At 39.9% G+C, this 16,918-nt stretch overlaps 2 protein-coding genes across 2 annotated transcripts in view; one reads left to right on the top strand and one right to left on the bottom strand.

The window, feature by feature from the left end:
• Window positions 1–3,160: 3,160 nt before the first annotated feature.
• Window positions 3,161–8,316, top strand: irf7 (interferon regulatory factor 7). Its single transcript, XM_005941757.3, has 10 exons — window positions 3,161–3,402; window positions 3,613–3,766; window positions 4,332–4,503; window positions 4,597–4,697; window positions 4,809–4,860; window positions 4,945–5,061; window positions 5,173–5,363; window positions 5,597–5,798; window positions 6,407–6,522; window positions 7,407–8,316. The coding sequence occupies exons 1-10, from the start codon at window positions 3,338–3,340 to the stop codon at window positions 7,593–7,595; spliced, it is 1,359 nt and encodes a 452-aa protein (XP_005941819.1). The 5' UTR covers window positions 3,161–3,337; the 3' UTR covers window positions 7,596–8,316.
• Window positions 8,317–8,388: 72 nt separating this feature from the next.
• phrf1 (PHD and ring finger domains 1) overlaps window positions 8,389–16,918 on the bottom strand; it is a gene marked incomplete in the record, with an annotated part of 19,999 nt that continues 11,469 nt past the window's right edge. The window contains 7 exon segments of the mRNA XM_014339875.2: window positions 8,389–9,840; window positions 9,971–10,099; window positions 10,801–10,950; window positions 11,434–11,510; window positions 11,881–13,070; window positions 13,176–15,099; window positions 15,537–15,691. Coding sequence (XP_014195361.1) covers window positions 9,673–9,840; window positions 9,971–10,099; window positions 10,801–10,950; window positions 11,434–11,510; window positions 11,881–13,070; window positions 13,176–15,099; window positions 15,537–15,691 — 3,793 coding nt within the window.

Below are 16,918 nucleotides of genomic sequence, written 5' to 3'. Positions count from 1 at the left end.
GGCAGAATCTATATTTAAAATTCCCAGTAGAAATCCCCTTTAAAAGCATAACAAGTCTGACTTGAAATGCACCTGCTTAACACAAGTTTGTCTTTCAAGGACTAGCTGAGTGCTTCTTATGTTGTTTGTATGTTATCTCTCAAACGCGGGAATGATCTTCTGTTGTGTTCTGCAGACAAGTCAAAATATTACCCTTGAATTATGCATAAACTAGCAAAATAGGATGTGACAATCTGTGTTCTGTGTCAATATTAAGGCCAGATCCTTCTTGATTAGCTTCTTTGAGCCTTGGGGGGGGGGTTCTACAAGGTCCAACTACAAAGACTACAAACACACAGTTTTCAGTGAGCAAGAAAAGAGAAGTGCTCCATCTACAGCATGAATCACTTCCTTATTCCTGACACAGATGCTCGGCCCTGAGAGCTATATTCCCTAAAAAGTGAGAATGTCAGCAACCCAATCTGTGGTCAGAACATGGTTGTGCAATCTGAATATGTAAAGTATCTAAAGCACACAAAGAAACTGACATTTTGTGCTGGGATTGTGGGTGAAAGGTAGAAAGGGTTCCTAGGAGGATAAGGTGAAGAAATTACCTTTCAGTTAGTCTTTTGTGCACAGAGAAATTCTGAAAACATAACAGCGGAAAGAGGAAATGATGCCTGTGTTGGATCAAGTAGCTCAACAAAGGTTTATTCTTCAATAACGCAAACTACAATGCATGCAGCTGAGACGCCCCCAAAGCAGTATCACTGTCAGGTTATTAATATTCTTTCTGATTCTACCGCATGACACAAGTCTGTACAACACCTGCAGAACTTTGCCTCAGAAAGTCTCAAACACAGAGACACACAGCTTTTAATACACACTGTGGGGTATTCACTGGTGGATTTATTTTTCTGAACTCACTGGAACTTGGTGGTTTCAAGGGGGACTCATTTAGCAAGAGTTTAAAAAAAGTACAGACAAGGTGAAACCATTCAATAATGTAGACTATTCAGAAAATCAGAAACATGTCAGGTATCTGAGTCGAAACTGCTTAAGTGATGTTTAGCAGTTGCTAAATCATATGATACGTGTGAAAGATTAACATATATTGCTATTTGATATTCTGACACACTATAATGAAAACATTCACCCTATTATATAATATAGCGTGTGCACTAGTGTAATTTGTATATCTCTGTTTACACATTATTAATGTTAAGATGTACAACAACACTACCAACACATTACCAGCCACTGTTCAACTATTTGCTAACACAAGTATCCAGTCCAAGCAGCAAACATCAAGACAGCCTGATAAAGTCCAAACCATGCATCAGAATGGAGAAGGTAATTACAGTGACTTTGAACATGTCATGTGTATCGGTGCAAAACAGCCTGATCTAAGTATTTCAAAAATGCTGTTCTATTGTAATTTTCATGCACAATCATCTCTAGGGCTTACAGAATATGCCCAGAATATAAGAAAGTTAGTGAGTGGCAGTTCCCTTGTCAGAGGTAAGAGGAGAATGGCCAAACTGCTTTAAGCTGACAAGAAGGCAATATTAACTCACTTGTTACAACCAAGGTGTGCAGAAGAGCTTCTATGCAGAGCACTTCATACCTTGAAGCAGATACAGGTCTTCTGCTATCAGCTGAGAACAGGAAACCAAGGCTACAATATGCACGGGCTCACCAAAATTGAACGATAGAAGATGGGGAAATGTTGCTGTTGGGTCTCAGTTTCTGCAGTGAAATTCAGATGAATGCCAAAATTTTAGACTTAAACTACATGAAAGTATGGCTCCATCCTGCCTTGTATCAAGAGTTCAGGCTAGCGGCGATGCTGTTGGTGGTGTAATGTATGGAGGATATGCCAGCACTGGTTATATGGCTGTTACTGTCTAATTCATATTTTTTTCATTAGATGAATGTGAAATTTCAGCTAGAATTTGTGGTGATGTGGACAGAGTCTTCAAAATTCTCCAAAATGTTACTGATATATATATTGTAGAGCCTAGGTTTGTAGACCACATGATCGCAAAATAGGTCACGTTTGGAATGATCCACCGGTTAACATATCTGAGCCTTGGATGCAGGCCGTTAATAATACGCTAAATGATGCATATTTTTAATCAGATGCTCGTGAATTTTCGTGACACTGGTGAAACTCCCAGCTGATCACTATAACTGAGCGTGACCCAAAGTTTCAGCGGGCAAAAAACTCTTCGAGTAAGCATTTAACTATGGGACAGTAAGCCTATGGGATGATGTAATGATTCTGACGGAGTGATGAAATAGTTACTCCCGTCCCGTGTTTCCCCGCGTCGGGAGCGCGCACTGAGCAGGGAGAGCGTATCCGGTTGAGCCTGGCTCATATTCCAAACAACCAGACGCGGAAGTAGTGATGTGTTACTTTTGTGTAAAAGTGAAAGATGGGTTTCGTTACATTACCGTTCAGTTTTTGGTTACAACAGACACTGATATATCATTACGGATTATTAAGAGATAAGAGAATAGGAGGAGAATCTTTAACGCTCAATATACCAATTTCTCAACAAGTAAACGGCTCTAGTCGTTTTCAGACGTCCTATAAAAATACTATTTGCTCGGATTTTTGCACATCGCCAAAGGTTATGTCTGCTGAGCACATGACTGAAAACAATTGTCAACTGTCTATTTATTTTTATAAAACAGATTTCTGTAGCTAAAACACAGAAACCCCCCTTCCCCCAGATAGACCACATGACTGAATACTGGTCGAATGGATATACATTTAAAGTGTTTTGGGGTTTCTTCAAAAAAGAAGTCGGTATTTTGACATTTTTCATTCATCCAGGCTGCAAGCCTCCTTGTCATCACCATAATCTCCAGCTGCACAGATTCTGTATCAGATTGAATATGACGGTCTGGCTGGGCCGCTCCAAAATGTTTAGATTACTTCCAGTCAGAAGACAACTTTAAGCCTCCATACGGCAGGGCGATGAAGCATTTGGAGCTCTATGTTTGTGTTGCCTATTTGCACAGTAGACACGAAACCTGTTTATGTTATATTCTCTTCTATTAAAAAACAAAACAAAAAAAACCCCACCCCTTCTCACTGCAAAGTGCGCGCTCCCGACGCAAGAGAAACAAATTTCGCTTGGCACGCAGCCAGCGACTTTCAGATCTCTCCCAGTAATCTCCAGCGAGAAATTCCATTATACAAACCCACTAACACGCCCATTACATCCGGTCGCCGAGGCTGTCTTGCAATTTCTCTGTAAGAAGCAAACCCTCAGCCACCCGTGCCTCGAAAATCCCACGCCGGTGATGCTTCCACCCTCTGAAGGAGGGACTTATAATCGGAGTATAAATGTTAGAAGACGTGTTCGGAAAAATCAGACCGACGGCTTTACAGAGAATCGGTGAAATGCAAAGGTAAGAAGAAACCCGTCTTGTTTTTCTCCCTTGCACATTTAATAGTTAATATTACTGCGGTTTATTGCTGTAGAATAAATCTGCAGCTTCCAGATTTAGGAGTTTCTTTTTGAATGTCTTTAGATTTCCCCTTGTGCGCTCATAAGCCGTCTCTTTATTCACGGTTGTTGTCGCTGTAGAACAGCACTGACCTGTCGCGTTTCCCTTCAGCTTCCCAAAACCTCAGTTCTCCAACTGGCTATTAGAGCAGGTGGAAACGGGCCAGTATGCTGGCCTGTGCTATGTTGCAACAAACAAGTTCAGAGTCCCCTGGAAGCACAACTCCAGAAAAGACTGCAGTGACGAGGACAGTAAAATCTTCCGGGTAAGTTTATTGCCAGATTAACCTTTGTTATCCGTGCGATCAGATAAAAGGCTTAAAATGACTATGTTGACATTTTTACTGAAATAATAAGCTACTACATTCATGAGTAAGCGACTTACAAACTAAGCGTGTGCTTTAAATAGTTCCAAAAATAGTTTTGTCGTGTTATTGTTACTATCAGGCTGGAGTTGTTTGGCTTGTTGCAGCTGTTCCCAGAGGCAGTTATGGCATACCATCTCTAGTGGTGACACTTGATCTTGAGTCAAAGAAATCCTGTACTAATGTTTTTGATACATTTGATGTGCAAAACCACAGCTTGTTTTCATACTTAGAGCACAATTATTCGCTGGTGCCAGTATTAAAGGAATTCTACAGATTTCAGCCAAGTGTCTAAATCTTCCATAAACAGCCACTTCTTCTTAGATGTGAAATGCAAATAGTGTGTAACACAATTAGGAGGTGCATGTGAAGTCTAATGTGTGTAATTATCTCATAAAATGTATAGTAAGTCTGAATTTTCTACCCGGCTGTCATTATGTTTACACCTCTCGGCGTTCCTCCATAGGCCTGGGCAGTAGCAAGTGGGAAAATTAATGAGTTCCCTAATGACAAAGCCAGGTGGAAAACCAACTTCCGCTGTGCTCTGAACAACCTCTCTGTGCGCTTCAAGATGGTAAAAGATAACTCCAAGAATTCTGATGACCCACATAAAGTCTATGAGGTTATCAACACTGCACGTAAGCTAATTGTCACTTAGGCCAAGATCCTGGGGTAAAACCGTTCCGAGTTTGAATGTATAAATAACGCTGATCTTTCATCTTTCCCTGAAGAAAACCAAGACGGTCTGGCAACACGCGACCCTTGGGAGGGCAATGACATTATACCAGATATATACAGCTCTTCCACAGAGTACCTCCTTTCAGCAAATGAGGTTCAGCATCACATAAAGCACATTTTCACTTCTCTTTGTTGGTGTAATCTCACTTGTCTTTGTGCTTCTGTCTAAAAATTAACAGTTTCACTGCCTCTCCCCAATAAACAGCATGATCTGGTTAACGATTTGATGGCCTTGGGTCTTGGCAGCCAGCCAACAGGTAAAGTTTGTCGATTGCATTTGGTTTTCTGTGGTTTATAATGGAGGTTAATTGTAGTTTAAAATGATTTTACTGTCAAAACAGAGGAGCAACTGTGGACAGAGAACTATGGCCAGCAAAATCCACCCGCAACTGAAAGCTATCCTGTAGCAGCCGGAAACAACCAACAGCTTATACCAGTTCAGCAAACCTGTTATGGAGGTATGTTTATACAAATTTATCTTCCTAGATGAAAGGTTTACTAAAAATATGTGTACATAGTTACCCAAGAAGGAGGGATCTGTTGTCTATTAACTGTTTTGTTTTGTACAGTAACTCCTGCACCAGTACCTCAGCCGGGGCTATTTGACCTAGAGGTATCCATCCACTACAGGAAAAAAGAAATGGTAAAGATGACTTTGAACACTCCCAAACTGCAGCTTCACTACAACTCAGAGGCCCTTGAGTATGACACATTCAAACTCTGCTTCCCCTCCACTGATGGTCTGCTGGACCACAAACAGGTATAATCATTGCATTAGCTAGATGCATGTTTTACACAGTTGTACCATCCAAGCAGACACTAGAAATTATTTTTTATGTTACTTCAGGCATGAAGCTGACAGATTCTGATGTGATAAATAAAATTTGACTTTAGAATAGGACAGATGGATTTTACCCCTAATTTTAGGTACAGTATACTGCTGTGTGATGAAGCATTTTCATGTTTTACTCACCACAACCTTCTTATTACTAGATTGAATACACCAACCGCATACTTAATAGCATCCAGAGAGGTCTATTCTTGGAAGTGCGAGAAACTGGTATTTATGCCTGGAGGCAGGATAGATGCCATGTGTTTGCCAGCACCAGTGACCCTAGTTTGGCTAATGCAGAGCCAGCAAAGCTTCCCCAAAACACCATGGTGGAGCTCCTTAATTTTGAAAAGTTTGTGAATGGTAGGTGTAGATCTTTGCTCATTTATATATTTGTATATACACCATATACTGTCTGTGAAGGTTCTTAGTCATCTAGGTCATCATAGTCTAAGGAGCTTGGAAAGAAAAGCGTCTGGGCTTCTTTGAGTTGCTTGAAGACGTTTCACCTCGTAAGCCAAAACCTCTTTTCAAACAGAGGTGGTGGCTCACGGCACCAACTGCCATCCATAATCCAGTTTTGAGATCCCTTCCCAGGCGCCTTAATGCCCACTCACATCCTGGGCCTTATGACCTCTGGAAATCACATGATAGGGTGGCGCTTGGTTTCATAATGAGTTCACCCAAAAACTTGGCTGATTGTGACCTACACCCATTTTCACGCCTTGGCTCATGTGATTAGGTAGAGGATCATTAGGGGGTCCATTGTTCCTCCTGGGGGGACACTCCCATAGGGCTTAAATCTGGGACTCTCCACCATTTGACCTTAGAACTGAAGAAGCTTCTCGGATGACAGGTGAAACGTCTTAAAGCAACTTAAAGAAGACACTTTTCTTTTCAAGCTCCTTAGACTACTGAAGTAAAAATGGATTTCATCCTGAAATAAATGACTCCCCCTGAATTTGTTTCAGAATTGAAACAGTTTAAGGAGAACAATGGTAGATCTCCTGAATACACCATCACCATGTGCTTTGGAGAGAAGTTTCCAGATGGAAAACCGCTGGAGAAGAAGCTTATTGTAGTGAAGGTAACACCATCCCCCGAACCCTGCTTCACCTCAGTTATTCGATTTAATTAAATTTTGTTTTATTTTCTTACCAATAATTCATGAAAAAAGCACAGCTGGGTACTTACACTGTAAGACAGAGACTGAACAAAAATAACCCCAAAATTCCCTTTGAGGAAACACCTGGCAACACTTGGCTTTTGGCTGCCACCTGGTGTGGGCTGCCAACTGCCTCAACCAGTTAAAGTTAGAGGGAAGAGGATTTAAAACAGACTACACACAATATAATAATAAAACAACTGGCGTGTTGGGGAATCCAGTAATTGCAGATAAGACCATGCAGGGGCCGAATGACAGGTAACAGTGAAGAAGACTAGACTAAAGGTGCTCTGTGCATAATGGAATATGACCAGTCAGACCTTATAGTAATTAGGTTGTTTATTAGCATAAGTTATCCTGGTCATCCAGACCTTTCTCGCTTCATGGTATGCTTGTAGTTTAACTACCCCAGTTGTTTCAGTGGGTTTCATCTGCATAGAAAAATGTATCCAGCACTTTCAGTAGCAAAAGAACCAATCATTGATATGAAAAAAAAATTATATATAGAAATAAAGTGTATATACAAGTTTAAATCAAATGTAAGCTTAATTGCATAAAAGCAGAAGGGTGCATAGTATAGTTATAGTTAGAAGAAGTTTGGTGACAGAACGTTAGAGGCAATAGTTTAGACGTGCCGAGGAGGGATAGTGGATATACTGGACAAAGAATGTTGAATGTCGACTTGCCAAGTAGGACATGTTTTTCCTATAACTATTGTTGCTTATCATCAGCCGTCACTTTCAATGATTACTTTGTCATCAGCAGTTATGCAACTTTACCGTAAATCTTTCTCTCCATTTCTGCAGGTGGTACCTTTAATCTGTCGACATCTTCATGAGATAGCCCAGATGGAGGGAGCGTCGTCTCTTTACAGCTCCAACGTCAGCCTACAGATCTCACATAACAGCCTCTATGATCTCATCAGCTCCTGCTTTCCCTTGCTAACAGCTGAAGACCCGATGCGGGATGCTCCACTTTTCCCGAACCAGATTTGAAATTTGATCTTTCACTGACTTTTATTTGAAACCACTTTAATTTCCTATGGGGTAATGGGACACATTCTACACTAGGTTCTGAATCAGCTAAAACGTTGGCCGCTCAGCAGCTGAATGTGATTGTGTTATAGCTGCCAATACTGCCATGTGCCTGCTTTTCACTACATGAGGGGAAATGCCCCATCTACTGCTGTACTGTTACATTACTAACCTCAGTTTAAAAATCGCTTTAGAACTGTCCAATTGTCTTTCATCTAATGTATTGTTAAACTGATATCATTCTATATTAAATGAAATGAATGCTTATTATAATGGTAAATCCATTCTGACAAGCTAAGTTTATATTACTGATTACATATTTATAGAACTACTGTGTGTATGTTTGAAGATAATGATGTATGTGTATAGTAATATTTTTGTGTCATACTGCCACTGGCTATATATGAGAAACTGACCAGCTATTCTTCTTTTCATCTTGCACTTTTTATACTGAATAAACTGCCATTTCCATACCCTTTGCTGTATATGAGTTATGCGCAAAGGGTTATGTAAAATCTAAAATAGATTATTTTAAACTTGGTATAGTTTCATGTAAAGCTAAGACTGTGTTAATAAAATTTAAAAATAAAATAAAACTGCTAATGTTGAAAAATCCCTAAAACACAACTGTAAAAAACAGGACAGACTGTGAGTGAGTACTTGAAATAAACTAAGACAAACATCTCTTTGTCATCAGTGATTTATTATTTGATGTTTCCCTGTAGAAACACCTGGACTGATCAAGTAAATAGAGAAAAAAAACAAAACACATACATTCAGATAACATGAGCACCTATTTGTTAAATTCTTCCATTCCAAGTTCCTGGCTTTATACAGCACAATTAAAGATAATGACAAGGAAGTAGTACAAGGCAGGTCCAGCAACCTAATTAATCAGTGTTTATAGTCGACAAACTAGTAGAGATAACAGAGTGGAAATTTGCACCACATTCTTTGCAAAAATAACTGGGGTTTTCCACCTTTGCCACTGAGAAAAGTGTTGCCCTCACTCCTGAGTAAAAGCTATATTATTTACTATGGAATTGTATCCCTTGTCTAAAAACATAATACTGAAACAAATGAAATCTCACCTATGGATCTTGTATTCATTTTACTCCTTTGGCACAAAAAACTAATATTCTCTGGTTCTTTTAAAAAAATTATGGGTTTAAAAGGAGCTGAAGCTACAGCAAAGGAGAACAGTGAATATGACTATTCACTCCAAATTCACCTGCATTATGCTGAACTGAGTTCATTAGACATGGATATTAGAAATATGAATATGAAAAGAAGCGCTAAATTTAAAACATTAAACACAGTCAACTTGAACTAAAACAAATTTATGTCAATCATTCGCAACAGGCAACACGGATGAAAGGAACATACAGGTGAATGTATCAAATCTATATATTATATTTACAACCAAACCTAAAATTATTTTTAAGTCTACTGATAAATTTTCTACAAAAATTGCATAACCATGTGCTTTCTTAACATGTAATTTTCTTAAATATGCATATTCTTCATATTTTCCCGCTTCTCGTCTGACAAATTGAGTTTTGCCTATGATAAATACCCCTTCCCTCTCAAACAAACAAACAAAAGAAATACATAGAAAACTCAAACGCCACGCCACATTGTATCCTACCAGTGATATGCCGGTGGAGAAAGCTACCCGGTTTTTACCTCTATGGGATGGTCTTTGAGTTTTGCCTCTTTAAGGCACACTCTCAAAGTCTCCCATTAAGTTTCTCAGCTGTGTTACAAACGGAGAATAGTTCTTGGCAAGAGACACCAATAGGTACTGTTCAAATCATCAATGAATAAAGGTTGTGTTCAAAATACCATTAAGATAGAAATCTCAACATTATAGAAAATGTTCCATTTTGAAACTGTGAGCAAAGGTTGGTTGACCTTTTGCACTTGGTATGTTTAGAGTGTGATCACGCCCAATTCTAGGACATAGAATAATATAGCATAATATATGAATATGAAGTGAATATTGTGGGTGTAGTTGTCCCTGCCTATAGTTCCTGCCTCATCGTGGACTGTCAGAGGTTTTGGCTGCTTCAGCCTGGGTGTCTGGGGCTTTTCCTAAATCGTCTCCCTTTTTATGTTTCCTAGCATGTTTATATTTGTCCACATATGCCTTAACCAGATTTCCAACTTTCACTGGGTTGATTTCTCCACTCTTGCTGTGGCACACCTGAGAAAAAGATCATTTCAAATTGTTAAAAGAGACACTGAGAAACTCCTGAGTCACACCTTAAAAAAAACTGTTTAAGCAAATAAAGAATTAAAAAGAATTTCATCATCATCATATTTTTCTAACCCACCTTCTGGACAGCTTTGCGAAGAATCTCCTTGTATTCATCCTTGTTGATATCTCTCCTTTGGTAGAAAGGTTTGATAGCTAGCTTAACTTCTTCTATCGCTCTCTCTTGCATGTGCAGTTTTTTCAAATACTGTTAGGAGAAATAGAATCATAATTCATGCAGTGACATAATTTTTTCCACACGTTCATTTTGAAACTAACATTTGTGCATGCTTTTGCTTTCATTCGAACTTCAAATTCTTTGACAAATTTGTTCTTCAGTATAGGAAAATGTGTGAAAATTAATTGCACAAATGTTCCCTGCAGCATGGAACATTTGTGCAATTAAATTTCACACATTTTCCAAAGTGTTATCCAAGCAAGCCCAAACATGAAGCATGGTGTCACAATCTTTCTCTCTCTTTTGAATTTGGGGGGCTGGCCAGAGAAGTGATTTTGCACAACATAAGGTGAAGCTGAACGTTGACATTTCCTGCAAATAAAAGGCTACCATGTCTTCCCTTCATTTTGTTAGGCACTTTTTTAATAATTACAGTTCGAAATAATAATAATGATGAAAAAGAAGAGAAAGAAACAGCTTTATGAAGTTACAGGGACCGTAACCTTTTACAGTTAACATGCAATTAGTTCATCCATGTATCTCAGTTATCTGAAAAAATTCCCATACAGCCTTCCTGGGATAAAGTTAATGGGAATGGCCCAGACCAGACCAGCCCCCCGCCAAAAAACAAAACAAAAAAACAACCAACAAATTCAGTCTGCAGGGGCATAACATGAAGGTAAAAGTTATAATCAAATATTTATTTAAGCTGAAAATGCATTTCTATTCACCTTGTCTTTCCTTGATAAATCTCCTTCTTCTGCCTCTCCTTGTGCAGTGGCCGATAACTCCCCAGAATGAAGACCATCAGATTTAGAGGAAGTACTGAGAAGACCATCAGCACACTTCTTGGAGGGGTCACTAACAGCTGCAGTAATATCCTGTAAAAGTCAAGGGAGATTACACAGTGACCACCACCTACAAAAATTCAAAATATTCCATCATATAAACACACAGAAAATTGTGGTCATGAATTTAAAATCAAGTCACACTCCAAATGCACAATTATTTAAAATTCAATTTGTACACATTTGTCCTATACTTAACAACCTGTGTTTTATTGTGTGTCTATACAAATAATTACTAACACTGATGGGTCTAAAACAATACTGTTGTGTCTCTTACAGATACTTGTATGGGGACACAGTTTATAAGTACTGCTTACATGCACAGTTCTACTTTCAGTTACTCTGAAATGGCTTTGGTATCAGTTTCACTTTCTATCACATGTCTCTATAAAAACACCAAACTTGCTTCTTCTGGATAAACACTGCCACCTTCCTACGAATATTGCCATTACATAAGAAATAGCACATGCAAAAAATATCTGGTAAATACTGCAGTGGCAAGTAGCTCAGACCTACCTGACTGGATGCCTGGACTGTCAAAGAAGGTCTGCGAGCCCCTTCCTGCTTTAGCTTCAGTTTATATAGAGCAAGTTCTGTGCAAGGGGGCGAAAAGGAAAGCACAAAAACACACAATTAGCAACATAAGATACACAACACACCTCGGATCTCGGCACATCTTTATACTTGTACTGTAAAACATTAGTTCTGCATGTCTTATGGTAAAAAAAATAAAATAAATATTATTTATTTACATATTAAAAATCTTTGCTTAAAGACTAGAAAAAGCTGCTAGAAACAGTGTTCAGAGCAGTTTGAAGCTTGAGTTTTCAGTTTATAGGGAACAGTTGTATCCAGGCTATATTGAACAGCAATCACTTCTAAAGACATTTAAAAATAATGAAGTGACTTAAATAAAAACACATTAGTTAGCATGATATAGTAAAGTAACAATATACCACTTACTGCTCGCAGACTTCTCTGGTTGCGGACCCTCAGGCTCCTGTATATTCCAGGTAACACGCTTCACTTGTGTTTTGGATGTTTTTGCTCCTGCTTTTGTTGATATCTGCTGTACCTCATTCTTTCTGGCCACTACTTCTTTCTCTTGTATGACAGCTGCACCACTACTCTCTGTGTGCTCAGATTTCACGTAATCCAAGGTGTCTAGCATCACATCAATATTAAAGTCATCATCAGAGTCTGAAGGCTGCTGAACTTCCAGTTTTACAGGGACAGTCAATTCAGTGTTCTGATGTTTGGCCACGGCCAACGGCTGAGTTTCAGAGACTGTGTCCTGGTGGCTTTCGTCTGCAACAGGCGGGGTCAGCGTAGAAAAGGAAGTATCGGGGGGTAAGCTGGATACACAGACTGGCTCTGATTTAACAATTGGAATTTCGCACGTCTCGGTCTTAACGGGGACTTCGATATCCTCTTTGCTTACTGCCAAAGAACAAGTGTCTGTTTCCTCTTTCTTAATCGATATACTAATAGGATTATCTTCAAACATGCCAACCGATGCCTGTTTTTCTTTCTTAATTTCTTTTCTATCCTTTGCTTCTTTTGTACTTTCTGTAGTTTTGAACTGGCTCTCTGCACTGAGGACTTTGTCCGACTTTTTTACTTTAGAGGTGAAAGAAGAGGATGGACCCTCCTTTTTATTCAGATTGGCTTCAACTTTTTCATCTTTACTGTAGCTTTGAGAAACATCTTTCTCTTTTTTCTTGTCTTGCAACCTCTTTGCGTCTTTAGAGGATGAAAGAGAAGTTTGGTGTGAGCTTTTGGATGATCTTTCTTCTTTCCTTTTCTCTCTTGAACTGGATCTAGACCTGTTTCTCCTCTTCTCTTTAGATCGTGACTCCACCTTGTCTCTTGAAGAGAGAGACAAATGTTTGCTGTGTTCTCTCCTCCTCTCCCTGGATCTGGACCGGGATTTTGACCGACCGTGCTTACGGTCCTTTGATCTAGATCGGGTTCTGGACCTGGAACGTGAATTGGACTGGGACTTTGACCGAGACCGAGACCGACCACGTCTTTTGTCTTTTGAAACTCGTCGTCTTTCGTGGTCCCTCTCTTTGTCATCACTTCTCTCCTTGCTCCTTCGTTTATGCTTCTTCCTTGTTGAATGGTCTCTACTGCTGGAGCTGGAAGCAGACCTAAAATGTCCACAATTATAAATCATTCCAGTGAAGGTCAAAATAAAACACAGCATCACTGCCTAATTAGTATAAAGTATATTTGAAAAACTGTTATATATTTACCTGGATCGCCGCCTTCTCCTTTCATCTTTTGATCGTGACCTGGACCGCCGTCTCTTTCTGTGAGTCCTATCAGGGGAATTGGGTTGAGAACTGTCTGAGCTTGAGTGTGCCCTATTCCTCTCTCTAGACCGTGATTGCCTGGAACTCCTTTCTTTCTCCTCACGGTCTACTTCTTTTTGCTTTGTGACATGGCCTGAACCATGCTGATCTCCTCTCCTGCCTCTGTCTGTCTCAGATCCACTGGAGGACTGCTCCTTCAAAGCTTTGGAGCTTTTCTTCTTATAGTCCAAATCTCTTGAAGGGGACTTTGAGCATGACATAACATGTGATTTAGTTTCTTCCTTTTGTTTCCTCTTGACAGTTGTAGAGTTATCCACTGATGAATCTTCCTTATCCTTTGAGAGAGATCTGCTGGGAGTTCCAGCACGTTGTCCACTCTTTGCCTCTTGAGTCTCTCTCTCAGTCTTTACAAGATCCAGAGTTTGATCAGCAGGCGGTGTGGTGTCTGTGGTCTCTGAATTAAAAAATCTGTCACCACTGATTTCAGATTCACCTGCATTTTCACAAGGTTCTTTCTTGACTTTGTCAAGTGATACAGTTTGTTCTTCAGTCTTTATGCCTGATAGTCTTGATTCATTTTCAACCTTTACAATGTCCTCCAAGAGTCTGGCCCCAGATGTGGTTTCCTGAGCCATCCCTGGTCCTTCCTGTGTGACCTCAATCTCTGATGTTTCAGTCTTCACCTGTACCAGGTCCTGCTCATTTTGCATTATAGTCTCATTGTTACTTAGACTAGGAGGCTTCCTGTCAAGTGTTACATACTGAGAAGTGCCATCTGGGCTTGTGCCCTCCGTTTCGTCACCTGAGCTGCTTGAATCTGACAGAGTAGGATTAAAGGGATCATATATATTATCTTGCTCCTTACTACCCAGACTACGTGATGCCAAAAGCATTTGTTTATCCCTGTCCAATTGTCTCTTTTTAGCTTCATCATCCTTTTTCCTCCAGTGTTCCTGGAAGGTGCCTACACTAGAAGAGGATGATGCAATGCCTAGCCGCCTTGATTGCCATGGGTTCCCACTAGAGTTGATGCGGAAGCTCACTGATGATGACGACGATGATGACGATGATGACGATGATGACGATGAGGAGGAGGCATATCGTGGCTGGCCGGCAGGACACCCAGCGGACGAGGATGAAGAGAATGAATTAGAGAAAGCTGAAGATGAGCTACCTCCATCAGGCCTGTGCCTTGGGGCCTGACCGTCAGCCCGGCCCCTTTGCCGGTCTACACTTTGCTGCCTTCCTTTGTCCCCAGAAAGATTATTCATGCCCGTTTCAGGCATGCCATAACCATTACTATTAGGGGTGGATCTCCTACCCTGACCCCTGCTGCTACTAACTTCATGACTGCCATCTTGACTAGTGCCATCATTTGTCATGCCACTACTTTCCCTTTTTATTTTTGGTATTCTAGGAAGTTCTGACACATCTACCCACATGGGTTTTGTAGGTGCCTTTTTAGATTGGCTTTGTGATGGGATCATTCCCTTGCTTTTGGAGCTTGACTCTGCAGTTGGACAGACAGATGACAAGCCTTCCCTAGGGACTCCAAATCCATTGCTTACACGGTGATTAGAGGGTGTGGGTCTGTTTGGACGAGGTGGATGCAAACCTGGATGCCCTCTGAGATCAGAATGGAGAGGTGTTTGTGTGTGGCTAGTTGAAGAAGCTGCTAAAGGAGGTAACCGAGTTGAGCTCTGGGACAATGGTGTGCTCACAGAGGCACAGGAGGGCCCTGGTTGATCTCTGTTGTAGTTCACAGACACAGAAGTGTCTCCTAGACCTGCTGACATCCCTGGGCTGTTTGCATCTCCAGAGCTACTGCTTTTTCTACTGCCAGGTATTAATGGAGATGGCATCACTGTAACAGAAGAAAGGAAAAAAAAACAAACTTTAGTTTTCTTGCTAAAATTAAATTTAAGCATCTTAAGGTTTATCATGGTACTTTTTAAAAATATGGACCTCTGCTATGAGGTATCAGGCTATTCTAACTAGAACTGCAATTAAGCTAAGGCAGATCTAGTACATGTGCCGCTAGCTCACCATGGCTGCAAAGAACAACAAAGTATACTATCTCACAGCAGAAGCAGATACTAAACTGCCTGTTCACTTGGCAAAAAATAATTATAACTTAATGTTGCAGTAAAATATAAACAGTAGTATTTAAGAACAAATGCGTGCACCCCGAATGTAAATGTGTGGGATATACTGCACACAGCTAGAAAATACAAGTACACACAATATAAATGCATTTCATAGTCTGGATATGTGACACAAAAATGTATTACATACACCTACTTGGTTTGGTAGCTTTAAGCGAACCATCTCGATTAATGACAACATCAGAACTGTCCATCAAGAGCATGCTCTGTCCTGATAGGATGCTGCCCAGCAGATCAGGTACAGGAGCTGCCTCCACAACACCTCCTGATGGGTGGACATCCATACCCCTCCTGGTATAGCATAGCAAACCTTCAATAAGATTTGTGAAGTATTTACGGATATAAATCAAACGTAACGTTTGTAGATTCATATGTGCATTACAGAATGTATAGGATAAAGGTCTAATCATCTCTTAGTTTACTCAGATTGCACAGAGTGTATATTTGTTAATAATTTGAATCATTTTGGATAAGGATAAGTGTAAGATAATGGGGAATTTCAGTTTTTACTTTATAATTTGTTCAGCGTAAGATTACAGTTAAATTGTATTTTTTCTTGCCTTATTTAATTTTTATGTACTGTTCCTTTAACACACGGTAACGGTGCACGGGGGGAGCGTTCGCAACGGGCAGTATGGAGCTACGGGGGCTTTAACTAGCTGTGGAGAAAAACAGTTTCTTACCGTGTTTGCAGTGTACAGGAACATTCAAATGGATCACTGTATTTCAAAACTGTGGAAATACATGTTTGCCTGTTTGTTTTTCGACTACAAGCGGACTTTGTGGATTATGTTCAACTGCACTAAGACACGCGTACGGCCCGACTACCAGCTAGTGCTTCCGCGGTAATAGATATGTTTTAATGTTCACCAGAAATTTCAAGCTTTAAAAAAATGGCAAGTTTTCATCTCCTATCTGGAGCAGATTTAATATTCTATAACTACAATCAAGGGTGAAAAATGGTCACAACAGATGCGACAGACAGGTGAATCGTTCTAGACATTTGCATGTTATGTTCAAAAACCACAATCAACATAAAAGTAGCTGTCGGGCGTGGCCATTCATTCTTTTGAGGTAAAGTTTTTCCTTACCTTTTCAGCCATTTCCATCTTAATTTCTAAGGTTTACAATTACAAGCCGCTATCATTGATATTAACTGCCTGAACTGTACCAAAATGTTGAAAGTCATGTTTTTCCTCCTATAGTGACCAACTGAATGTGTAGTTTTAAACACGGCTCAAAATCATATTTAGGAGTAATTTAATAGTAATTAAGGTATTTATGCTCATGGTTTTTAGGTAGATTAACTTCTACCATTAACAGAAAAAAAAGATATGCATACCAATTGACGTAAACAGCTGATAATTGACTGTGTGCACATTAGCATATGCTACTTCCGGTGCAGAAACTCCTGTGGGGAGCTTTGTTTCCGGTGTCCTATTCGCGCCTGGTTTATGGTCCAAAACAAGTTAAGCAAATGAATGAATCAAGCGGCGATTTACATTTCTATAGATGTCT

This window comes from Haplochromis burtoni, unplaced genomic scaffold, assembly GCF_018398535.1.
Source record: "Haplochromis burtoni strain Fernald_Lab_line unplaced genomic scaffold, NCSU_Asbu1 Contig_322, whole genome shotgun sequence".
In the NCBI taxonomy this organism is placed as follows: domain Eukaryota; kingdom Metazoa; phylum Chordata; class Actinopteri; order Cichliformes; family Cichlidae; genus Haplochromis; species Haplochromis burtoni.
Note: the sequence above shows the minus strand (reverse complement) of the source record. Positions and strands in the feature narration are given on the sequence as shown.